This window comes from Dromaius novaehollandiae, chromosome 5, assembly GCF_036370855.1.
Source record: "Dromaius novaehollandiae isolate bDroNov1 chromosome 5, bDroNov1.hap1, whole genome shotgun sequence".
In the NCBI taxonomy this organism is placed as follows: Eukaryota; Metazoa; Chordata; class Aves; order Casuariiformes; family Dromaiidae; genus Dromaius; species Dromaius novaehollandiae.
The window spans coordinates 13,784,923-13,811,582 of NC_088102.1; the positions used below are offsets into that span (position 1 = coordinate 13,784,923).

General features: G+C 40.5%; 1 protein-coding gene across 2 annotated transcripts; it reads right to left on the bottom strand.

The window, feature by feature from the left end:
* Window positions 1-12,772: 12,772 nt before the first annotated feature.
* DLK1 (delta like non-canonical Notch ligand 1) lies at window positions 12,773-26,649 on the bottom strand. 2 transcript variants are annotated; one of them, XM_026111393.2, is made up of 5 exons: window positions 26,389-26,649; window positions 25,405-25,468; window positions 24,814-24,944; window positions 19,314-19,455; window positions 12,773-13,884 (listed from the first exon to the last, which is right to left on the bottom strand). In XM_026111393.2, exons 1-5 carry the CDS (start codon window positions 26,456-26,458, stop codon window positions 13,146-13,148), a joined length of 1,146 nt encoding a protein of 381 aa, XP_025967178.1. In that variant the 5' UTR covers window positions 26,459-26,649; the 3' UTR covers window positions 12,773-13,145. The 2 variants fall into 2 exon arrangements, with proteins under 2 accessions (XP_025967178.1, XP_064368139.1); XM_064512069.1 differs by lacking the exon at window positions 26,389-26,649 and adding an exon at window positions 26,078-26,102.
* Between the last annotated feature and the right edge of the window lie 11 nt (window positions 26,650-26,660).

Here is a 26,660-nt window from a genome sequence, read left to right on the forward strand (position 1 = left end):
CCCTGCTGGAAAACAACGCCATTGCATTTGATTTAGTAAGCTTACTGAGGATTTACTCAGCTGCAAGCAATACCACTGGTTGTTGCGTGGTGTGTTTTACCATCTGACCACAGACACAAAACTAGTACACGATGGGAAAAAACAGGAATTACACTTCTGAAATTCCTTTTCAAATTTTTGCTCTGGGACAGGCATCTTTCAACAATCATGAAGCACAGAGAAAAGAAGCAATTTTAAGCTAGCAGACAGAGTGGTCAAAATTGGTTTTTTTCCATAGAGGACAGTATGTAGTTGCCTTACAACTGCTGTATCATCCATGGAGCAAACGAAGACCGTAGAAAACATGAGTCCCAAGGCTGAGGACCTAGAAGTAAAGTGGTCTGACTGCAGAAATTAGAGCAAGAACTCATACCCTGGCAAGGAATCAGTTCTTTGATTTTGAGGAAAATGATAATACTTACCTGTTGCAGGAGGGCCAAAAGGATTAGGTAATATTTTTGTAATAGAAGTGCTTATTCTAAACATATGTCAGTGTCACTGATTAAAAAGGAGCTCGGACCAGAACGTTGAATGAGAATCAAAACCATTACACACTAATATGGAGTTTATATAAATCAGTCTCATGCTTAGACTGGGCATGTTTCTATTTGGTACAAATCAAAACAAGATTTACATCTGTGTTTTTCATAGGAAAACAGACTTCAAAACCTACACCCATTCTAGCATCTAGCCTTTGCTGTAATTTTGGTGATATATCTTTCTGAAATACTTGCACACAAGAAAAAACTTCAGCCCTTCTCTACCACTGTCAAGCGACAGTGACTTTGCAGTCCTGGAGAGGATCCAGTATGATCCTGAGACACTGAGAACCTTTCGGAAATGCTATTTTAAATAAAGTTGGTACACACTTTCTTCTTCTTTTTTTTTAAGCAATTCACTGTTACACTTTCAGCATGAACAAGAGTGTAATTCACAGCTCCTCTTTTGTTCCCTTATGTCAATATGCCATCTTACACATAGAACCTGACTCCTCTGAGTGCATTTGTTGGGGAGGGAGGAGGTCTGACCATTCAGCAGAATGAGAGAATTGCAGGAGCCTTCCTCAGGCTGAACCTTTTGGGCTGCACTGCTAGATCCATGTCAAGGCAAAACAAGTTGGCTATATACACGATTCTTGCTGGTTTGCTGAAGTGCTAAACTTACATATCCCAGCAGTCATATGATATTCTCACTGAACTTTGAGGAGTATGCAGTCATGTCAAATGAGAATACAACCCTAAGGCCCTCTGTGCCTCAGGTTTCAGTTCTGGTTTCAGGCTAGGAACTTTATCCTGAAATCTTTATTCAGACAAAAAAAAAAAAAAAAATCTAATCTCAGTGGAAGTCTACTTTTTTCCCACTTCCCCTTTTCATGAGCATGGATTGCAGATAGGCTCTGAATAGACATTGTGAAGCTCTTCAGTCTAATATCATCAACACGCATGTCTCTGCCACTGGGAAGAATTCAGTGCAAGAAGCCTGGGTTCATCTCACACCAGGCACAGAGACCTAGGCAGCCCAGCAGGATAACATATCACTGTGGCCAGCTGCGTCTTGTAACTGTGTATACAACTCTCAGCTCACAGCAAACGCAAGGCATCATGAGTTCACTGAAACTCAAAGACAAAACGACTCAAATTGCTTTTTATTTGCTGCAGGATAGGCAGATTTGTGCAGCCTGTAATCAGAGACAGTTAAGGCACAATAACTTGTTATCTGTGAGAAAACGAATTTCATCCAGAAGCTCTGAGAGTTCAGAAGAATTGATCTCTGACCTGCAGGAGATGCATTTCTACTTTTAAAAGGCTCAGAATTTATCTGGATCGGTTGTTTCCAATGAACCTGGCATTTGCTCCCCTCACACTTGTTGTTTTAACTATTGCATTAATACAAAGAAATCCTTGGCACCTCAAAAAAACTCCTGTTAAAAGAACATGACGTTTGTATGGGCAGACCTCAGCACAGTAGTTATGTTTCAACATGACTGTCAAATTATTATTTTTCAATAGCCAGCAGAAGAGACTTAATCTATTCTCATCCTTGGAAACCAAGCTGTTTTTTCACTGAGACATAAAACAACAATAGCCTGAGCCAGACACTGAGCATGGGAAACCTGAGTGTAGATGATTCGCATCAGGCTATTGCAGCCCCAGCCCAGGCTCCGAGAAAGAGGATTGTCAGGCAAGTTTACGCACACGCAGACTTACCTTAGCTAAGCGTATTTACAGTAAAATTGCAACCCAGACAATACAAATAATAGTCCATAAGACTTGCTGGACAGATGGACAGAAATACTGCCCTGTTTTTCCACATTTATTGTGTGGAATATATATTCTTTAACTGTTTTACAGCAGTTTGAAAAAAACAGAGTCCCCACTTATCCCATGGCTGAAATCTTCCTTCCCCAAAGATGAAGCCAGAGATGCACACAGTCAACACTACCTGAGCCTTAACCACTACCTGTGTAAGGAACAGCTGTCACCACTATTTGGACTTTCTACATGCCATGTGCCAAGTGCACCATCTAGTCACAGCATTACTCACTACCGCAGCCACGGTGCACTAAAGCACATCAAGCACAAGCTGCTCATGTTTTTAGCTGCTCATTGACAGCTAGATAAAATTTAGAAATAGGCAAGAGGAGGCAAGTCTTATACATAATCAGCTGGATATACTGAAGCCTTATGGCAAATGTGGTTCTGTAGGAGAAACATGAATATCAGTTGGGTGGAGCTTTGTGGGCAACCTTAGCTGGAACAGTTTCAACGGGAACCAGCTCAGTTACAGACTCAGCACTGCCCACAAGGGACAGAACATATGTAAGTGTTTAGTACAACTCCATCTGAAGACCTATTTAAGCTGATAGTTTAATGCTCCAATATTTGTACCACAGGCTTAAATAACACTTTGTCCTCTTCTAAACCAAGTTCTCCCAAAGACTGGAGGGAAAGATGAACAGCAATGAATCCTCTCATGTTACCTCTCATGGTTTTTAAAAAAATTACATCATGGTTTTACTCAAAGGAACAGCACTTTTTTGCCCAACTACAGTTTTGCCAAACTACAGGCTGCAGAAAGCCCACCAACACCCCAAGCATTAGGTTCTTCCTTGCTGAACTAACACACTGGCTCCTATCAGCCTGGTTTCAGTCTTCTCTCTTCCGTCCCCTCTTTAAACTGTGAGGGTCACTGTAGGCACTCACCCATAACAGGATGGCCAATTACCAGTCATCTTGTAGTAGTCACATATACCCTGCAGCTTGTAAGCAATAGGGTATCACAAACCTGACCAGCACATACAAGGAGAGCAGAAGAAAAAAAAGCCCAAATTCCTTGCTTCTTCTAGCTATGCCACCTACTTAGATTTCCTCCCTTGCTTCCAGCTAGTCGTGCCTACTAGTCTGACAAGGCCTTTGCGTTTCATTGTTTCTAGGTTAACTGGGTGGCCTTCATTCCTCTTCTGTCTTGGGGCTCTGTGGAGGCTGTCCCACCACAGTATTTTACTTCACATCCTCAAAGGAAATGCTTAGACTCGCCATTCTTTTGTCTCTCTAAACTAGGCTATTTCTCCTTTTTCTTCTCCCTTTTTGCCTGCAAAAAAGTAAGCCACATGAAACTATTTTCTAAAGCTGCTACTGGATCATGGCTCAGTTAACTTGGACATGTTCTTCCATTCCTAAGTGCTCTACCACTTCATTTGATTGCTTTTATTTATGCTTGATATATCTTGGCATGTAGTTAGTCCCAAAAATAGATGGATTTGAGACACTAATCTATAGCATGAAACAAGTCACTTTACTCCCAATATGCCTGCAAAACAGTATCTGTAGACATGATGACCCTGGATCTTCCTACTTATAAATTGGAGGGAGCTACTGAATTGCCATTTGCTCTTTGCACTCCTAAATTTTATGTCTTGACCAACAAAGTTGTTAATCTTCTCTATATTTTTTTTGTTAGCTTCTCTGGAGAAGAAAGGTTGAGGCTGGGGACTATCCTGATTTTTTCCCACCCTTTTTCATTGATCAGTACTTTATTTTTTTGAAAACTGTCATTGCAGGGTAGAAAAAAGAAAACTGATATCTGCGATATCAGTGCAGAATCTGGGGAGTAATGAACAAAATATCAAACAACAAATGATCATTTCATTGATGCTCAAAAAGAATAATACACTCCTAGGTAATAGTGACAGTCTAATCAAAAGTGTTGGACAACCCCAGTTTTCTTGGGGGGGGGGGGGGGCGGAGAGAGAGCAGGACTTGTGAGTGCTGAACCCTCTTCAGATGAGTGCCTGTGGAGAGCAAATCTTGCCAAACTGCAACTTCTCCCTCCTAGTTCCTCTCTTCAGCTTCACATGTACCATATAAGAAAGTGCAAAATAAGATCTCCCCAATGAGCTTATTCATTAGCGGTATAACAGCCCTGCAATGTTTTAAAGAGAGACCTCGCTTATTAAAGAGAGACCTGGCTTACCCCAGCCAGGTCCCCTACATCAGACTTGGTCCCATTACAGGTCTCTCCTACCAAGTAAGCCCTTGTTCAATTCCTTACACTTTCATCTTAGGCTTCCAGGCAATCCTGGTTCTCCCCAGCAAAGAGCCATCACTAATGCTTTCTCAGGCTCAAAACTACAGGGATGGCTCCAACACTCCCCAAAAACAAGCTGCCTCTTATATCTCCCAGCAATCCAGGCTCCCAGCCATCTGCTCTCACTCATATATCCTTAGTCCTCCAAGGCCCATTATTTAGGAAGAAAACCAGGCACAGGTGAGAGCTGAGGCTTGAATCCCTGAAAAGCTTACACTTGCCCCATGATAAAATGCAGGACTCTTGAAATATTTCCAGTAATTTAAACTCTGGAAGGTAGAGCGGAATAACTCCAAAGAACTCCACATTTATTTGGCCTGTGGAAATGTTAACCATTCCTTGCTGGAAATGTTTTAGGTGTACAACTCTCACCAACTTATGTCTCACTGGGATGTCTCCCAGTGCTCTGGAAGACTGGGTGAAGTTCTGTCTTTGACTTCAGTAAAAAAAATAAATAAATAGAAGTTAAAATACTTGTTTTCCCCTTTCCAATTTGGACACATTTGTAAGCCAGTAAGACAGAGGCAGGCAAACCAAAATTTCACCATATGGCCCAGGGAGCATGATAATGAATATGGGGTTACTGATAAAGTGTCTATGCACATCCTTTTGGGCTACAAAACTTATTTAAGGTAAAGGGGGGAGGCTGGGAATGTAGTAGTATACTACAACTACTAAAAACTTTTTTATTCCAGGATTAGTATAAATTATTTTCTTTGTTTTCCTTTCATTGTTCTACATTTCAACTCAGTGACGGTACATTTAAGCTATCTTCATTCATGTAGTTTTGCTTATAAAGTGCACATAGCTTGTGTTCAGTCTATCAAAATCCAGCTACAAGTTAGATGAATGCGTAAATTTTGCATACCACAGGGTAGTACAGCAAAATCCAGCATTAGTTATGAATATGTAGACATGCATGTGTTCATGTAGGGTGGCAGAAGATCCACACTGGGTATTCGTGTTGTGGTAACCTTTCCAGAAGTATTATTAACTCCATGACTTTGTAGCGGTCAGGTCTCCACTCTCTGATTTAATTTGAAAGGAGCCTTGTAACCCTGTTGGGGTGTGACTGCAGCCTTCCCATGCAGATGTGGCTTGGATTTTGCTGCATCTCACAGGTAACTCCTGCTCATGACCTGGTAGGTGAAGAACCACAGGCAGGTTCTCATTCTCCTTTTTCGCCCTTTTTCCATTACTGATCACTGTGGATGGCTTGCAAACTTCCTAACGCAAACGTGGAAGAAGATGCACAGTTTAAAGGCTTGCAAACGATTCTCCGATCAAATACTGCCATCAAGTGGACATGCACAGTAGAAGCCTACAATTAATAGAAAGGATATTGTTTTGAAAGCAGAAGGTGGAGAGAGGAAGAATAAAGCAGTATTTTATTGTAAGTTACATGCACCAAAATATTATAAAAAAACATGGTTTGGTCTAGCCCAAACTTCTGATTAAGCCTGGTTTAGTCTCTCTGTTTTGTGTTATACCATCTTCATATTCTTGCATCTTTTAAGTTGCCTAGACTTGCATATGTGAGTCAATCGACTGTAAGAGCAGTGCTCTCTGCCTGCAAACTACCTCTGGCTTACTAAGGACTAGAAGATTGCATCGTGTTTCCATGGACATGTCCAGGACCCTGTCTTAGATATGATCTTCGGGAAAGATATTTCCTGTCCAGAGAACCTATACAGGAGTGAGATGGAACAAAAAAACCCATAACCAAAAAACCACACAAACCACACAAAACAACCCCCCCCAAACAACCCCCCCAAACAAAAAAACAAAAAACCCAATAATTCTGAGCTTTAGAGCTAATGATCAAAATTAACTTTATTGTTTTCTTCTACTCCCAGAGCAGCAGCTCCACCTGTAATAGACTGAAATAATCGTCTTTATATGAAGTCTTATTTCCCCTCCTGCGAAGTTTTAAAAGAACTATCTATCCCTCATATAATTTGGTAAAGATAAATTTAAGAAGAAAGGTCAAATGCATATACACATAATTCTGCCAGGAAAATCCTGGATAAAAAATGGGAGCCCCATATCTGCACCAAATTTTTAGGCCTTTAAGGTTATGATGGGAAATAAAGTTTCCAAGGCACGGGCAAATTGGAGGGCTTGGGGAGGGAAGGGCACAGTTATGCTGACTATCTTACCCAAGCAGTATGGTGTGCACCATTGTGTTCAGTGATGGTTTGCACATATTCCAGGGAGCCTGCAGCCAGGCTGTTAACACTACTTGACCCTCAAAAGCTAAAGGTTTGTTTTAGCTTTTAGGAATACCGTGGTCCAGCTGGACCTAAATTTCATTTTGCAAAGAGCCCATAGATTATCAGCCTAGAAGAATGGATCAGCCAGGCTGCTCAGCAGATGGTTTAGCACTTGCAGACAGCATCCTTATTAATCAAAAGCAATACACACAGTACTGAAATATGCACAGATACCAAGAACTACAGTAAAAAAAAAACAAAAAACAAAACTGTGCACAGATTTTTCTATTCAGACATGCTTATCTAAAGTTTGTTTTTTATAATAAAATTAATACAGTAGGATAAATGAAGAAAAGATTACTAAAGCCCTGTAAATAGCATGTTGATGGGGACAGTGTTATCAGCATTTAATATTTCCTTGGTGCCATGTTTGAAATGAGCCACTGGTATCTGACCAGAAATTCTCTATGACATTCTTTAGTCAGGCATAAGTCTTTAGTCACTACAAGAAAACCTGAATTGAACTCCAGGGCCTCTTCTAGAGCATTTAGGTTCCATGGTCTAATGGCCCATTTTATTCTTTAAATCTATTAATATAAATAAAACAACTTACAATTATTGCTTATGTTCATAATGATCATAAAATTTTTAAGGTTTTTCTCAATGAAATCAATAATGTATATGCATATATAGTGATGGCCATTTCACAGCAGCCAGGCATCTTCCCCACCACTGCCCTGAAAAAATTTGTCTCTAAAAATGCTATCTTTGTGGAATGTCTGTGGGTCTTTTCTATTAATATAGCAGACACAGGTTAAGGTGTCTCAAAGAGAGATGGATAAAATAAAGACCCTTTAGCATATTCTTCTACTGCTTGGGGGAAGAGGGAGTTCATTAGCTGACAAGTGCAAGCCATCCCAACCTGCACCTCAGCCTAGTTGTCTCCCCCCCCCCCCCCCCCCCCCCCCGGCAACATGGCAGAGGTGGGGGCTGAGGAAGGCTCAGAGAAGTTTGCTTGACTAAGGGAGAGCATTAAGAAAGCAAAAAGGTGAGACAGCAATATAGCTGATCAAGGCCCGCACCTCTGGCATTGGATACAGTAGATATCTTGTTTTCTGTTCTCTGTCTCATTAATAGCAAATATGTTATTTGCTGAAAAAAATTGAAATTGTATCAGTGCTCCTTGTGTCCTCTTTGCCACTATATCAGTGTTTCTGTACAAAGTAGATTTAAGAATTCTTGCTTTTGAGACCTGTTGTGGGAGACTGCTTCAAATACTGTAGCTTTCCTCAAGTTAAGTCTTTCTTATTATTCCAGTTCTCTATCATTTATGTGGTTTTGGAACTATTCACTACAGTAACACCACAAATATGACAAACTCCCATACATATGTTTAGCTCTGTTCCAGAGAAGAATTAAAGATAGATTTTTTTTTTTTCCTTTCATGCTTAAGATAAGACTTTTTCCCCTTCTGAGAGTATAGTGAGACTATATGAGCCTCCTAAGCTTCTTCACTGCACCGCAAAAGATAGGAAGGATGCCGGGAGCCAAAAATCATTGCTCTTTCAATGCTGAGTCACTGACCTTCTCTTCAAAGAGGATCTCCTGTCTATATATGAGGAAATACAGTATCTGTGATGGAGGAGCTGCCAACAGGGTTACCATAGCCAAAAATCATGTGTGGCAGTTCATAAATATGAATTTAAATCCTTGCATTTTGTATTTTAAACACAAGCTTGTAACTCAAAGCCTTTCTCTAGTCTGAAGCAGAGCTCTGAGCTGCAAGGGCTGATGGCACCTCTGTCAAAAGGAGAGGGAAGCAGTGCAGCTGCTAGGGTGACAGCCATGGGAATGCTGCTCAGAGCAAGGGAGGAGGTGAGAATCCCATTAACCGCCACGGTAAAGCTGAACCCAGGCTAGATGGACTTAATGAGGAAAAGTAAAGTATTCCCATAGTATTTTGAGTTACTGTCCCCATACCTCAGTGTGACTTCTTCATACAAACGTGCCAGTTTGCTCTGCTTAGAATCTGATCCCTTGGGTGTCTCTGCCTGTAAGCCCATTTTGGCCCGAGCTGGTTTCAAGCCACCTCCTTCCTCAGACTCTGGTGTACTCCTCCAGCACACAAGCTCAGCCCTGGCAGCTCTGTACTGAAATCGGCACCAGCCTCTCCTTACCTAAGACAGCCACAGCTCTGCAAGCTTTCTAGGTTCGCAGGTCACCTTTTCTGGGACATTCTGAAGTAAGCAGATGCACAAGGCAGGATTGGACTTGTGCTAGGGCTCCCACATTATAACTCTCACATTACAGGAAAAGGAGACATAGCTAACATAGTCTTGGCACTTAGAGAACTGCTTGTCTCATGCTACAGTAGACACCAGGCCTTTGGGTGCCATGCATAGCTGCCTAGAGACCCTTGTGTATTTAAGATGTCCAGACCAGACTGACAGATATGACAAGACCTAATGGGGAAACATCCAGCTGGAGGCAAGGTGGATTACCTGAAGGCATCTCAAATGGCACTAGAGACTTATACGTGGGCAAGCACGTGCAGTTAGGTAACTGCACATTGAATCACAGCCTACTCACTGGTCAGTGGAATAGTTCCCTAGGCTTCAAGGGTAGCCAATGACTAGTTCTCCAATAGATATAATTGGAGCCTAGATATTTAGCTGACACAAACACCAAAATTTAGATGTCTTAACCTTGATCTGAATCTCACCAATAGAATTACCGATTTGAAGGATATTTCTGAGGCACAATAATTCCCGCTATTTTTCAGTAGTGAAGTTTGCACTTCCCACCACTAACTTGAGCTCTTCCTCCCCCCAGTTGTAGTGAATTCTGGTCAGTTACATACATGATGGAATTTGCCACAGACACCAAATTGCTAGCAGAAAAAAAAGTTTGAAAGGTAAATATATCAGTGAACTGACATGAAAAGGAAGAATTTTTTCCATAATCAACTGCTTTAACAAGAACGTACCTCCAAAGCTAGTATCTGCCTACATCCCATTTGCAATTTTAAATATTTGCAATGCACTTCACTTTTGGTACAGTAGCACTGGTAATTATTTTGATTAAGTATGATGAGATCTTTTTTGTTTTAGTACTTTATTTCAGACAAAAGTACTTTTTTTTTTTTTTTCCATACTGCATTTTCAGTAAGAACATCATCAGCTCCCTCAAATGTACTTGGTATTTTATGGTAAACTATGTTAAGTAGCTAATATTTTTCACTAACTGATGACCTCAGAGGATTACTGAAAGCTGGTGTTGGAGGGTCATCATGCTACTCCGGAAGAAATGACTGGGCCAGTTTCCATAGACCAGCAAAGCTGGGTGAGTCACCGCAGATTTAACCATCCTTAAGGAGGTGCTGTTGTCCATATATTTTCTTTGCCTACATAGTCAGGCAGGACAATTTGCCCAAGAAAACGCTGCAATTGCTGCTGCTTTATTTTATCTTTCCCTGTTCTGCTTTCAAAATAAGTATCTCAAGATTTAAGAGGATATATAAAAACTAAGTCAAATTACAGCTGAGATAAGGACCAGATCTGTTCCACCTCAAAAAAATGATTCCAGTTAAGTCACCACAGTATTCACTAATGTTTAGTGTGGAAAAAGAAGAGAAACAAGTTTCCTGATATCTCAGATTCAGTTCTTCAGTTAATACCCCAAAGGGTCCTGAATAAAATATTTCATTCCGTTGAACAAAAAATTCCAGTGCAAATTGTGAAGTATTCTAAAAGCTCTTTGTTCACCTTCCCCTGCATAGCTTGTTGTTTTGAGTGGCAAGGAAAGAACTTTTAAATGATTAAAAAAAAAAAAAAAAAAATCCACAAACCAAAACTTGACTGCCTTAACAGAGGGCTCTGAAATCAGAAGTAGTGTGAGAGAAAGCTGAAGTGAAACTGTACGCACACAGCTCTCTGTACCTGCTAGAGGATAGCAAAGGACAGCTGTACTTCAACTACACATTTGTTACTGACTCATTAGACGAGGCCATTGGATTTAAAGGGGTGGCTGAAGCAGAAAGCTTTCCTATTTTGACCCGAGTCTGGAATGTGATGACTGAATCTTAGTTTATATCTAATGTTGTAACTGGTTTTGAATCAAAGCTGTGTGGTTTGATTAGAGTTGTGCAATGTTTTTGATTGTCTCCAAGTTTATCCTAACATACTTCTGCCACATAACAGTTCATTAGAACTCACAATACTGGATTATATGCCAAAAAAAAAAAAAAAAAAAAAAAAAAAAAAAGTGAGTTAACTCCCCTAGTTCATGTTTTAAAGGCTACTAAACACTGCTTACCTGGGTTTACTTTCATCTGGACTTCCAGGTTAGTTATCTTTGTTTGAAAGACCAGTTAAAAAGTTTCTGGTTTTGATGAACAGCAGTCTTCTCAACAAAAGTTCTGAGAGGAAGCATCTACTTGCCTTGAAATTTTCATCCTGTTATCTAGAAGTTAACACTTTCCACAGAAGTACCTCTACACGCACTTTTTTCTGTTAGTTATAGTCTTTGCACTACATTGTAATGCTATGACATGTATGAACATTATCAGCAATACAGCTAACTTGCTATGTACTCATAGCAATTCAGAGACATGTCAGCAGAAAAGATTCCAGGATAATGAACTGAATATGCTTTAAAGCTTTTTATTTTTGAGCAGCTGTTAATAGATTTGGGGGTAGCATAGTTATCAGACAGCACAGAAGAAACTGCTAAATATTTCTATCTGGGGTGGCTGGGGCAGTAAATTGTTAATTAACAGCATCTAAAGACACCTTTAGGAACCACAGTTCAGATCAAATTTTTTCAGGGAGCGGTGAGAGCAAGGTTACTCAATGAGGATGAAGAACTGGGAGCCTAGGTGATGCCAGTGCAGGCCGAGCCCTTGCCATGGGGATGCAGTCTTGCAGGGGCTGAGCGTGGCAGGCAGAGACAGCACTATTAACAGGGTCCATTGATGGTCCCAGATGTGGTAAATGATGACCAAGGTCCAGGGACCAGCCAGGGGCTCCAATCAGGAGCAGAAGGAGATGGGGCTAGATATAGGGCTGGAGACAACAGCCATGACTCCAAAGTCCACCCAGGAGGGAAAGCTGGAAACAGGACTGCAGACAAACTACAATATCTGGAGTCCATCCAGGAAACAAGCTACTTACAGCATGGTTCCAAGGTTCCTCCAGAAGGCAGGGCTGGAGACCAGCACTCCTATAGCAGAGCTCAGGAGGGACTGAAGGTCTCAGGCTGAGCTGAAATGGAGTCTGGGGCCCACTGGCAGGGATGCAGGTGGAGGCCCCAGGTGAGGCTGGTCAGGGCCATTAGGGCCTATTTGTGCCCTCAGGGCCCCAAAGATTTTGTGGTTTCTGTGAGCCTTTACCTGTATGCCAATGCTGCTTTTGATTCTTGCAAACTTTGCCCACTCCCTGAAATATGACAGAGAAGAAGCAGAAATTAAGATTTTGAAGCAGCTGTACACTTTGAGTATGTACTCTCATTTTTCACTGCGACACAGGTGAAGAACACTTCTCTTTGCAGAGCTCCTTAAAGAAAAGTCAGAATCAGATCCTCTACATTTTGATTTGGTCTCTGTATAGAAAGTTTGACCAAGGACACTGAACACCTTTTTGGTATTTTTGTTGATAGCCGAAACAATTTTGGAGGCAGCATCCAAAGCAAGAGAGATCTTTAACTTGAAATTAATATCACAAATACCTATTAGATCCTATAGAAGAAGTAATCTATCTAATAACCATGCAAAAATAGTAAAACTGACTGGACAGGTGAGACATCAGTCCAGATTTGCTCCTATTTGTCCCACTCTCTAAATTCTTTATCACAGATAGAATAAGCATCAGGCAGAGACACTTGTGAAAGGTTTGCTGTAGCATAACAATGTTTTCAAATGAATAAATAAACCAGTATAGCCCTTAACTTGCTATTTATTCAAAAATAAGCATCAGTGAGTAATTTACAAGTACCATGTTTGCCAAACAAACTATGCACAAGACAAGAAAGCTGAAAGACAGTTTCAGTAGTAAATTACCTTTTAAATAGCTGCCTTAAAAATAAATCAAATTACCATTCCCTGCTCTTCAATTCTTTTTTTTTAACTTTTATTATGGGGAATGAAAAAAATCACGTAGCAATACAGACATATTGTATTTCTTTTTTACAACTCAGCACAAGTTACAGCAATTGTACCCACGAATACTGAAGCCAGTCACAGGTAATAAATTCAATCTATTTTACATATTGCTATGAAAACTTGCAAATTGCTGCTAGGCTTTTGAGGTCCTAGATGGCAGTATAGTTCTTAGTGTAATTAGTCAATTTGATCTTCTCTGGGAAGATAATATTAACAGAGAGGTTTTCCCCATTGCTAGATTTCAGAAGAAAGTTCTTTTTCTTGCGTAGGAGATGACTATATTTGGCATTAGCAAGCCACATTTCGCATTTTGAAAAAAATACAATCCCAGTTGTACCCAAGACAACAAGACATGTAAGTAAGCCCAGGACAATGAAACATATCACCTGACTTTTACTGAGCAAGGCGTCTGCATTTTGGATTGTTTCTTTCATTGTTATTTTCAGGACTTGATGTTCTTGATGCACTGATTTGTGATGAGCTTTTGGGGGTGGGTTGTAATTCTGTGTATTTGTCTCTGTATTCACTCCAGAGAGACTTGTGTTTTTGCTGGGATGCTTGCAGGTTGCACCAACAAATTCTGGCTTACAGATGCATTCGTATCCTCCCTGGGGAAGTTCACTGCATGTTCCTCCATTCTCACATGGGCCACTTACGCAGAATATGACGCGGCTGCTACAGAGTTTTCCTGTATAGCCATGGGGGCAAAAACAGCTGAAACCCACACCAATATCTGTACACGTTCCTCCATTTTCACACGGGCTGGATTCACAGTCATCTATATCTATTTCGCAGAAATTGCCAGCAAAACCAGCAGGGCACAGACAGGAAGCGTGCGGTGCAAAACCATTGTCGTCGACGCATGTTCCTCCGTTCTGACAGGGAGAGCTAGAACAGAGAACAAATACATATACACAGAGTTGAATCAAAGTCCGCTGAAAGAAACCATTATGAAACACTTCGTATAATAAAAAGAGCTGGTTTTCTTCAGAAGAGCCAATTCCTAATGCAAATCCAGTGAAGTCAATGAAGTTCAATCAAGAATGAATTTGTTAACAGCTTTGTCAATACAGATTATAATATCTTCTGCTGACCCTTCAGGCAGGATTAATACACCAGTATATAAATCCTACCTGAAGAGTTGTGAAAGGAATTTAAATTATTTCAAACATTTATTCAAATTAAGCTTTCCATTCTTTTCATATGCTTAGAGCTATGTAGCTGAATGACTGTTTAGACAAGACTGAACAAAGACACTAGCAGCGTGGCTTCGTTTTCCACCTCATTATTCATAAAATAATCTATGTATTGTATTGGCAAAGCAAAACACTCTACCATGGCAGCCAGATGTGAAGGTGATTGTTTTTATTCTGCCTCTATAGCTCTCTGTGATACACTGAAAATTTCAAGGTGAACAGATGCTTTTGTGCAAACTGCTATTTGGCCAAAAAAAGTTTGATAATTATAATAAATAAATATAAATGGGATGGTGTCAGCCCTAGCAAAGGCAGCTGTAACATGAGTACAGGACCAAAGGAAATCAGGTATTTCTGAAAACCCTTGAAGAACTTAATTATTAGTAGCCTGGTATTCTAAGTGACATAAATTCACTGAAAGACCTTTTTTTTTCCAACTTGGCAGTACAACATTGCCTTATGCAGTATAAGGCCAAAAGACTGGCTCTGTTGGCCAAAAAGGGGCCTTGAGTCACAGGTCTACAGATAAAGCTCAAAGCCACTTTCATGGCAGTTTATAATGTAAGAACAAAGTTTTTACTGCTTACATTCTAAAAAATGAATTTCAGACATGAAAAAGGCAACATAAACCTTGGCGAGGCTCATAGTATACCTGTCAGCAATGGTTCTCCTAATACTTATAAATCCTTAAAGCCACACAGCTTAGTATCAGGACATAGTTGAAAAGATCAAGCTGTTAAGTGTTACATTTTCAGAGGAAAGCCCCACGGTACTGAACATCACAGCTTCATGAACGTTGGCATTTCACATATGCAATGGTCAGTGGCAACTAGCTGTTATGGATTTCCACGGTGGGACTTTGAGTGGATTTAAGAGAACTGTTGCTGCCCAAGTGAGGTGGCTGCAGAAGAGAAATAAGCTGCTGACTACAAATGGTCCCTGGCCACTGGTGGGATAATGGCTGAGCCTTTCAAATGCCCAGTCATTGTACTGGGAGTAGCTATGCTAGAGACTACCCTGAGCATCCTCTGGCTCTATTGGGGACTGAAATACTTGCTGGCCCCTCATCCGAAAAGCCTGAGTATTGTGTAGAGGAGTAGTCTGCCTGTTTGCTACTAACACATAAAACAATCTGCTCTGCCCTCTCATGTAGCCCTTCAGTGCAGCTGTTGGCTGGAAAAAGGCTACTGCAGGAACAAATTGGAAATCTGGAAGCAGTTATCAGAGGGAGCCTGGTGACGATTTGAGGTGATCATGCAACCAAGGAATTTTGCCGTGAGCACTGCTTTAAGAAAAATAAGGAAGCTGTAGTTGTCATATGGTCCTTGAGTAACTGAATGGTTACTGTCGGCCTGTGAGGGGTCTGGCACCTTCTCCTGACCTTAGGTGTCCCATGGAAAATCAGACAAGCTTGTTGGGTATGGCAATGTGCAGAAGATGGAGCCTCATGTCTGGATTGGATTACCTTATCAAATTTTTGGGGAAGTAGGAAGAAATTGTTAGAGAATTTAAGAGTAAAATGATTCTTTCTCAATGTTTTTTACATGTACAAATTTTTAGTAAAAACAGTTAAGAGAAAACGTAGAATTTTGGATATGTATTCTTTATTTTTTACTCTCACTAAGTTGCATTTGCTTAATTTTTGATATGTTTAAATAAATAACGTATTAGAGTTAATCTCCTTTAATGTACATGGATTAAATTATTTTAAACAATTGGCATTTAAGACATGTTCAGCAGGGTGTGGTACATAAAAGAATAGCTGCAGAAACATGGATATACTGCTCAGTTGCTTTCCAAATACTCCACTTCCATTTTAAGAAGTGTACCACTTGCTACTCTGCTTCAGAGCAAAACTTCAAAACATCACATGGATGTCACTAATGCAGATACATCTGCCTGATTTTGTAAACAGACTAGAACAATTACTTTCATTCCTGAGTTGTCTTCACTCCATCTATGAAAATTAACTAAGGAGCCAGGGGCAATACTTAGTAATATCAATTCTGTTAACTGTACCACTGTGGTAGCGAGGAAGAAGTGATATGGGAGTGACATGACCTCACAAGATGGTTTCTTTCCAGGGTGTGAGGTGCACTTTCTGGTAGACTGTAAAGTAGTATCAGATACTGAATGCTTATGCTGGGAACACTTGTCTTTTTCACCTAAAAGGAGATCTGCAGAGAATGCTGCTTATTTTCCTGAAAAAGACACAGCTTCCCAGGGAAAGGGAACTGTTGTTTTGAGAACCATTATAAAAATTTGTTCAAGATTTCCTGACTAGCTCATAAGCATTCAACTTGGACATAGAGTAGTGTCACAAAAATGTAGTTTCAGCAGCTAAAAACACGATGATTTAAATGAAAAACATGGAACTAATCTGTACTGTTTATCTCCCCTGTTCTTTGGGATAGTTAATATATGTCCATATTGAATTACTGAAATATTTGCTATACAGATGAAAAGCAGCAGAAGAAAGTTATTCACACTACCTATGTAAGGCAAATAGCCTGGATGTCATTCAAGGCACTTGTGAGGAACCTAAGTTGATGCTGATGAAGAGAAATAGGCAAGTCAGAGAAGTTATCTCAGATGCTGAAAGTAAGTCCAAATGGGCCTGTGTGACTATTCCCCATTAAAAGCAATGGCAAAAAATTTCCACTGGCATACAGATGCAAGAATGGCAATTCTTGCGAGAGACAGTGAAAGAAGTTAATGACAACATATTTTCTTTAAATAAGGATGTACAAATATCCAGAGACATTTATCCATAAGGAAGATCTAAAGATTTGTAATTATCTATTGCTGAGCTAAAGCAGAACTAGAGAGTACTAGTATGGAGCTGTAGAGCCACAAGGCAATCTTAGAAGAAAAAATGTGTCAGATTAAGATAATAATTTTACTAAGCTTGTACTCACCAGAAAGGCATTTCATATGGTTATGGGATCAGGTTATTGATGAACTAGAAGACAACAGGTACCTCCAGATTTCCAAAATTAGACTCAATTCCAATTAATATTAAAAAGACATCCTTTTTTTGAAAAGTTCTATCAGTGATACTGCTGAAAGTTAATATCCTTGAAGCTGTGAGCAAAATATGCAGTCAATATATCACAACAAAGCCATATGTGTGTCTACTAAAGGTGTTTTGCTAAAAGCCTATTTTCTCCACAGTAACTTCAGTTCATCCACTAATACAATACTAAAGGATGATCTGTATTGTCAGAATGTTTCCATCATTCCCAAACTGTATTCCTTCAAATTCCCTTATGGATCTTTCACCATCTGAATGCTTTCTTGATCAGTCTTTTGTTACATGCTTCATTAACACACGTATTTATATTTAAGTACTGATTTGGATTGGACATTATAGACATACTTTACATATCAGATCTGAACATTATTTAAAATCTAATACAAATATGTACAAAGACTTTTGTATGGGCATATGGCTACTCTTATGCAAATGCATGTGCGCCTAATCTGCACATTCAGATACTGTAATAGTGTACAGTTACAACAGATGAGCAGATGAAGGGCTAATCAAATACATAACTGTCCAGCTCTTACAGATCCTTAATACATATGTATGAGAAAAAAAAACTGCTGAAGCATTAGTCTAATGGGTATCTCACACAGAATGAGGTCCATATCAGTCAGGCATTGAAGTAATTTAATTTCACTGGGCTTTTGAGGAGGACCATCAAACAGGAAGCAGTTTTACAAATGTAGACAACTGAATAAATAAATGGTCATCTGGATTCCCCAAACCTGAACTGTCCCAGCTGGGAACAAGGAAGATGCTCAAGAGAAGGAAGCTTTGGCACAAAGGGAAAGAACTGCAGGAAGCTTGTTCTGAACAGAAAGCTTCAGCACTGGAGAATCCAATTCTCCAAACCAAACAGATCACGCTTTTTAAGGTTTAGAGCCTGCTGAAAGCTCACCTTGTTGGACTGGCTTTTTAGGAGGGTGGAGGGTACATGGATTTAGTTAAGCACAGAGTTAGGGGTTCAGGCAAGGAGTGAGAAAATCTGGAAGAAAAGGGATCATAGAATTGTTAAGGTTGGTAGAGAGCTCTGGAAATCATCTGGTCCAACCCCCCTGCTCAAGCAGGGCCAGCAAAAGTAGGTTGCCCAGGACTCTGTCCAGTCAGGTTTTGAATATCTCCACGGATATTCAAAAGGAGAGACTCCACAACCTCCCTGGGCAACCTGGTCCATTGTTCAATCACCCTCACAGTAAAAACATTTCTTCCTATGTTTAAATGGAATTTTCTGTATTTAAATTCTTTCCTATTTCACTGGTCAGGGAGAAGAGTCTGGCTCCATCTTCTTTACACCCTCCCATTTGGTATTTATGCACATCAATAAGATTCCCCCTGAGCCTTCTCTTCTCCAGGCTAAACCGTCCCAGAGGCTCTCTCAGCCTCTCCTCCTATCATAGACACTCTGATCCCTCAGTCACCTTCGTGGTCCTCTGCTGGACTCCGTCCTGTATGTTCATGTCTTTCTTGTACGGTGGAGCCCAAAACTGGGCAGAGCAGAGGGGATGGATCACCTCACTTGACCTACTGGCAATGCTGGTCCTAATAACCCATTTCTCTTTTAGACTGGAAAGCAATGCCCTCCCACCCTTGTTTCAGTTAAAATGAAATTATCTCCTTGAGTTAACCATAATGGACACACCATTATATGTCAGTTAAAAAATGACAAGCTGGTGGACTAGGTATCTTTGTGCAGAGAGTTTATGGGCTGGCTGCTGTTCTTATTACTTTACCTGGATTGTATATATCTGTCACTAGAGACGAGAAAAAAGGAGAGGAGGTACCTTGAAGTCTGTTTACTAAAATCATGGGAAGGCATAAATTTACTGCAACAAAATGTGCCATTTATCACTTATAGTACTCAAATTATGCCCACAAACTCATGTTGATAATCTGTAAATCTTTACAATATGAACAGATCAGATTTGTAAAGTTTGATAAAAATATCAACAAAAAATCACCATCATAGCAGAAGTATTATATATTCTAGCATAGAGATATTTCCACTTTACAAAGAAATCTGAGGAACAGTCAGTTGAAGTGAGGATTTTAAATTCACATCAGAAATCAATATTTACCCATTAATAATGCAGGGTCCTTTCCTGAGATGGCAGTTTTTTCCTGTAAATCCCTGGGTACACAAACAAATATATCCTCCATCACCAGTCTCTATGCAGGTTGAGTTATTGGTGCAGGGCTTTGCAGAACATGGGTGAATATCTGTTTAAAAACATATGTATTTTTTCTATTAACATTGCAGTGCAATGCTAAACAGGCAGCAGATGAGTAAAACCAGGACTCAATTAATCAAATGAGAAAGAGTCATTAAACAGTAAACAATACATTAAATAAAATATGGCTTCAGTGGTCCTTCATCATGCATTTATATATTGTGATTTACTTCTCCTTCTGTTAAAATGGAATACAGATTATTATTATTATTGCAAGCACTTCCAGCTTGGTTCTTTCCTCCTAGCTCCCTGTTGTAAAATAGGCTTGTTCTAGTCTATAAATAAGTAATATTATCAATAAAATATTAGTAGAAGAGAAAGAGCTTCTCAGTAATATAGCCATCCTTTCATATCCTCAGCGTCTCCATGCACAGAATTCTGATAAAGCAATAGACAACCGGGAATTCACCCCCCTCCATGCCTGAGAGCCTAACATTATGTGCTCATGTACAGATATTTCATAATAACAGACATCAGCAAGTTACAAAGTCTCTTAAAATTTCGTCTTTTGGCTGGGTTGCATCTAACTCTTACGTAACTGTAGCAGAAGAGAGAGCTGTATGACATATTTTGACCCAAAAGTCACCCATCATATTTCCTTTACAATTTCCCTGCTGCTCCCCTCCATCCCGAACAATTACTGAACTTTTACAATAATTCTAAATAAATAAATAAAAAGAGCATATTTGAACCAACTAATGGAGCAGCTGCAGTGACGTATTGACTGCAAGTTATCTGACACACCTTACGTGCTCACATGCACACCTACACTTTCTAAAAAGATGAAAGAGGATTTAAGGGCATTTATATTCTACTTCCCACAATACAATATGAAACTTAGATGATATCATTAGGTACTGCAAAATTTTAACCATAGCAAAACATTTCAACAGCTTTAGTTTTCAAATATAATCTTCCCTTCTAATATATTAGGCTGTTCTCATTGCAACACAACCACTTTGCATGCACTTTGAGTGCAAGCTCCAATAATCAAAAGAACCAGAACAACCTCGAAAGCTTTTTTGGAGCATTGCTGTTCACCACCTAATTTGGTAGTTATAGCCTGTTCTCACTGAAACACAACCACTTTACATGTACTTGGAGTGCTAGCTCCAATGTTCAAAAGAACCAAAACAACCTTGAATACTTCTTTGAAGCACAGTTGTTCACCACCTAACCTGGCAGGCTTTAAAGGCAGCTAAGCAAACATGAATGCTGATGCATGAGCAAGGAAGCTCACTGGAAAAAAAAAAAATATATATATATATACACACACACACACATACACATGTATACATATAAAGGCACTGTCAATAATATGAAAAATAATGTCAAAGATGTATAAAAGTTCCTCAGGAAGGAATTTAAATTTAAAACAACTTAAACATTTATAGGAACAGATCTTTATTAAAACATAAATAAATAAGTAGCCAAGTAGCCCACTTTACTCTGTTTTCTCTACTTTTCTTCTCAAAAGCCAAAAATCAAGTAATTTACTCCCTGCAAGTAATAAAAGTCTGAGAGATGAGAGTTCAAAAAATGAATCTACATATACACATGACATAAATAATATTTATATACTATAAAAAAGAATAGCCACAACCACATTACCATCAAATTAATTAATATTTACATGAAAATGAATTCTCTGCTTCAGTGCATGACACAGTCACTGAGTGGTTTTGTGAGGAAGGTTTATGTCCATTGCAGAATTTCTAGACTCTTTCTCTTGCATGCCTAGCATGGGCACATAGTAAGAGGCTACACCTGTATTTGCTTTGGTGGCAGTCTCTGAGCTTACCAAGTGCCCTTGCCAAAGGAGTCAAGTGACATATATCACAGTATACCCTGAGGTCACACTACATGTTGACTTTTTGGCCAGCTTGAGGCTAGGGCTCAAGTGGGAGGTCAGGAGCACACAAACATGACTGTACAGGCACAGCCAGAGGTGACAAGGTGACAGAGATGACTGATCTGATTTAGTGTGGTGGCTCTTTTACTCCAAATGGACTGTCATTTTTTCATGGAAATAAACTGATGAAACTGGTTTTCCCTTTGTTATGTCCACTGTTTGACACAGTACTGGTTCCTGTACTGTGATAACGTATCTGTCTGAAGAGCGTTGCAGATAGGGAAACCCTGCTCTGTGCAGCCATGTTCTAGATGTTTGTATACCTGATTTCAAGGATGTGGTTTTTTGGAGGGTTAAAAGATGGCATGGCATTCAGTTACGCAGGCTGGCACACTCCATCACAAAGAAGTTGATCAGCAGTGTAATTACTAATGCAACCTTACAGATTTCTCTTAAGTGCCAAGTCCATTTATGTGACTGCAATAAGAGCCATAAATGATACCACTGATCCTGGCCTACTTGTTTACAACCGATCAAGCCCAGCCTATAATCTGCATGCCTCTAAATTACAAAGATCACCATTCTGGACATGAGCTGAGGACCAGGCTGCGCATTGTAAAAATAACAGCTACACAACCAGAGGCATTAGCAAACCACTTCATGATCTAAAACTACTCAAAGCAGGAACTTCCATGGTTCATGCTAAGGAGCTCACTATACTAACTTTCCTAAGAAATGGAAAATGATAGAACGCCACTGTTCCAAATCACTTCTTTTTCCTTCTATGCTTAATGAGCAATTAGGTGCCGAGACTCTATCCATATTTTACAAGTATTTCAAAAATTTACAGTAGTGGTCAAGTGAACTTCAGATCCTGTCATATTTTTCCACTCCACATTTTGCCAGCCTTGTGAGTTGGCATTCACTCAGTTGGCAACACCAAAATAGCGGCTGTGCCAGAAATTCCCTGACAAATATACACATTTTCTATAGCAGCAAAAAAGGATTAATTTCGAAACAATGCCAAAACTGCATTACTCATGATCCTTCTTGCATCTCTACAGAAACAATAGAAATATAGCTTTCTAACATGGCTTGTCTCATCATAAGCTTGAAGCTAAAAATTAACTCCAGAAGCTGAAAAATGCCACTTAATGTCATTTGCATGTGAAAATAAAACAATTGTGGCTTCTTCTTTTCAGACATAAAACTTCAATATTAGAAGAGAGAGGCAAGACTCTGGTATTTTATAGTAAGAAACTGACAGGTTTGTAATTCCACATTGAAAAGTCAGTTATACATATATGTATGTCAATGATCCCAAATAGAGCAGAAGCCTTCAAACTGTCCTTTTTCCTAATCTGATAAAGTTTTATTTAGTGGTTTCTGTTAATGAGTGAGTTACAGCAGTCGGTAACAACTTTACAGACCCAAGAGACTGACACCAACATTTCAGCAGAGGGTGATCAGATCAGTGGCTGAGCAGTTAACCCCATTTAAGGTTACAGTGCTTTATCGGGTCAGGATAACAATTTTTAACAACCATCCCATCGCAGGAAAGGAGGACCCTTCCCTTAATCCCTTGTGGCAAAACAACACATTTAGAGTAGGTAAATCCACGGAGGCTAAAGACTTTCAACAAAACATGCCTGTGCAGATGAAAACATGGTTAGTTCTTTGTGACTGAGTATTCTTGGCACCTCTGCCTGGGGATCTAGACTCAAACTGGCAAAGAAAACTCTGAGCTGACTCTGAGGGTTGAGAGAAATAATACTTTCTAGATTTAAACAAAGGATACCTGTTTTGTAATTACAGAACTGTTTTAATGAATACCTTTTAAAATAATATTTTTCCGTAAAGATATGGGTATAATTTGCAAAACAGAGTTTTGCAGATTAAGCAGCAGTTGCAAGAGTGGAAAGCTGCAAGGTTCAGAATTGCAAAGGTATTTAAGCATCTAGAAACTCAGCTAGGCACTTAATATGGCTTTTAAAAGTATGCCCAGCTTGAAAACATAGTACACTTAGATATCTTTAGATGCTTACATTGCACCTTTAAAAATCTGGGCCTTTGGAGTCATTGACAGGTAACAGAAATGAGCCTCCTGAAGTGGTGGTGTGGAAGGAGGAGGTCATTCTATTTAATTTTAGGAATCTATGCTTGTACACCTTGACATCTTGAACTATTTGTCTCACATTTTCTGAGCTGGCTCTAATTAAGCGCAGTGACCTATTTCTAGGCTAGGATGAGATGCATCGGACCACAGAGGGACCCATTTCTCCTCAATAATTGTGATGAGAATCTAGATGGCTGTCTCAGGAATAAACATATCTGTCAGAGGTGTCTAGAACTACATAATGAATGCAATCATCTCTGAGAGCCTATAGTCATATCTACACTGGTGCTACTGCAGCTCTTATAAACGTACCTGAACTAGCCTTAAACTAAGTAGCTTGGACATGCCTATGTGTGCAAAACCTGATGAGAAGCTGAGTGAGTACTTCAGTACCTTGCGCCAAGCTCCATGACACTGTGAAGACATGAGCTAGCTGAAATCTTAAGTCTTTTGGTTGTCTTGAAAATTTTATCCCATTCAAACCGTGTTGCCATTAATTACTGGTTTGGGTGTTAAGTGGCAGAACATGCTCTATAAATTTAAAGTCCTACAACGACCGAAGTCCTAACGACAATAAAACAAACTGAGGCCCCAGAAACCTGTCCTCTTCCAGCTGCAGCTATGCTGGCTGAAAAGACGATCGTGTCTAAGATGCTCGTGCGGTTTCTGTCCCCTTGTATCTGTTGACTGATCACTCGTTTGCCCTTGTCAGCCAAAATAAACCAGCTCAGCAGAGGCTGATTCTTCAAATTGCTTACGCTAAGCTGGCTCATTTTGACTGGGGAGAGGTCAGTGAGTGCACACAAGAGCTGTGCTTACCCCCCAGATGCGAGAGGGAGGTGGTAGCCGGTTCAGACAGACCTTCTTCTCAGTTATGCTAATGCTACTCCACTGAATCATCACAGGGTTAAGTAAACAAAGAGATGAGCGCGGTATTTTCCTTTGCAAGAAGAAATTTGCTTGAGTATTACACTCATATTTGTCTGTACAGAAATTAGTATACATAATGTGTCAGACAAATAATCCAATTGATTTAATATGTAAGAGAAGACGTAGTTTTGGAAAAGAAGACTTATATATGACGAGAAGTTAGCAAGTAATTTGCTACCTTTCTCTACAATGATTGGTGTTTAAAATAGAATGATGAGTTTACGCCTTGCTTGCACACATGCCCAGTGCCAAAAGATACTACATGCTTTTGCCTAAATTATAAAAGCTCCAGGCTGCTGTGCCGCTGCCCTGAAACATCTTACTACGTTTTGGCTCTAACGTTCATTTTTTAAAAAAACCCAAGTAGGTAGAAGGACTTTTGCATGCTTCCAGCACCAGAGGGAGCTGTTTCACCTCACTTGCTCAAGGACAGGAAAGTCTGTGCAAACCTATGTCACAGAGGCTGCCGATCCAGCCCTCCTCGCAGAGGCACTGCCAGGGCTTGGCACAGCCGCCGTGCACGCAGCCAGGGAAGGGCACGCACTGATTGCACAGAGCGCCCTGCCAGCCAGGTTGACACCTGAAACAGATAAAAGACAAGATAGAGGCACAGTTTACTTTCAATAAACGCAATTACAAGGAAGTTCCCCTTTTCGAGGCACAATAAATAAACTTTCAGATACAAAATTGGACAATGCAGCGCATTTGAGCACAAAGATGCTGCCAATGCTTCCAGGATACTGGAGATTAGTACTAGAAACAGATTAAAGAAAACTGTTTCATTCAGTGAGAATAAATAAATAAATCCTAGTCAATGTAAAGACTTTTCTTACTGGAATATGTAGACTATTTGAAAATTAAGACTTAATTCCTCTGTGCTGTATGACTCAAGTTACTGTATGTTAATAGAGTGCTGTTTTGTTACAGTACCATATTTGCAGAGTGCAAATTGTTTCAGCTTCTGTCTATTTTACAAGGACAATGGGTTATTAAAGCAGGCTGTTCCTGGGTTAATAGCCTTATCTGATAGATCTTTTTACCTGCATTCACTGGGAAACTCACAAAATCCATTCACTGGGTGGCAGCCAGTTTTACAATTCATGCCTGGAAGAAGAAATTTGTAATATCATTGTAGAAAAATCAGCACTCAGAAAAATCATATCATGCCTTATGCACATTAATGACATTTTAAAAGCTACTAGACTGCATTATATTCTGATTTTTTTCCAAGTACATGTTTTTGTAACATACGATTTCAAATGAACTTAATTTGTAGCATGATACCTAGTGTTGCTATAGGACGAGTGAAATGACATAAAGAATTAACTGCAGAATAGTACAAGGTGCGTCACTTTAACTGCAAAATTGTACAAAGTTAATCACTTTAGCATATGCAAAGTGCATATAATATCACTATGCATTAGTTTTAAAAGGAAATTTTAGAACATATCCATACATGTCATTTCACAACATGCTACTCCAATGGCATTCTTTTTAGAACTACCTGAAATACAAAAATACCTGTAGTCAGAAACAATTTCCATTTAGAATAACTTGTTATGAGGGTTGAATTCACTTCAACCCTATGCAGGATGAAAAAAAAAATCGTTTGGCTTTTGCATGAATAACTGAAGCTAAAGAGAAGATGTGTCAGTCACTTTTTGTGCGTGTGCATGTCAAGTATTTACATTAAACACTCTAAGCAATACTAACCTGAAACACCGTCATCCACCACTTACATCCTGTGCAAACCACACGGCAAACACGGGAGGCGGGAGGAAAGCGACGTCTCCCCAGACCCCACCGAAACCTCCAGCCGGGCCGAGGAGTCGGGAGGGGTCTGCCCGCAGGAGGCCCCCGCCGCGGCGTCGCACCCAGCCGCAGCGACTCCGCAAACTTTCCCAAGTGCTCTCCCGGCGCGGCGCGGTGCGGCCGCCCCTCGCCGCGCTCCGGCTGCGGCTCTGCCGGCGGGCACGCTCGGACACACGCACGCGGACGGACGGACACACGGACGGGGCTCTTACCTGGGGCGGCGGGGAGGACGAGGGGCAGCAGGCAGCAGCAGCCGACGAGCGCGGCGGCGCGCAGCCCCATGGCCGGGGGCCCGGCGGAGCGCCCGGCGTCCTGCCCTGGCGGCGGAGGGGAAGGCGGGACGCCCCTTCCCCCGCCGCGGGGGCGCCGCGCAACGCGGAGGCGGCGGCAGGGGGGAGGGAGAGGACCGCCCGCCCCCGCGGCCGCGCTCCGCGGGGTGCGTGCGCCGCCCCCGCCAGCCCCTGGCCCCGCGGCCGCGCTCGGC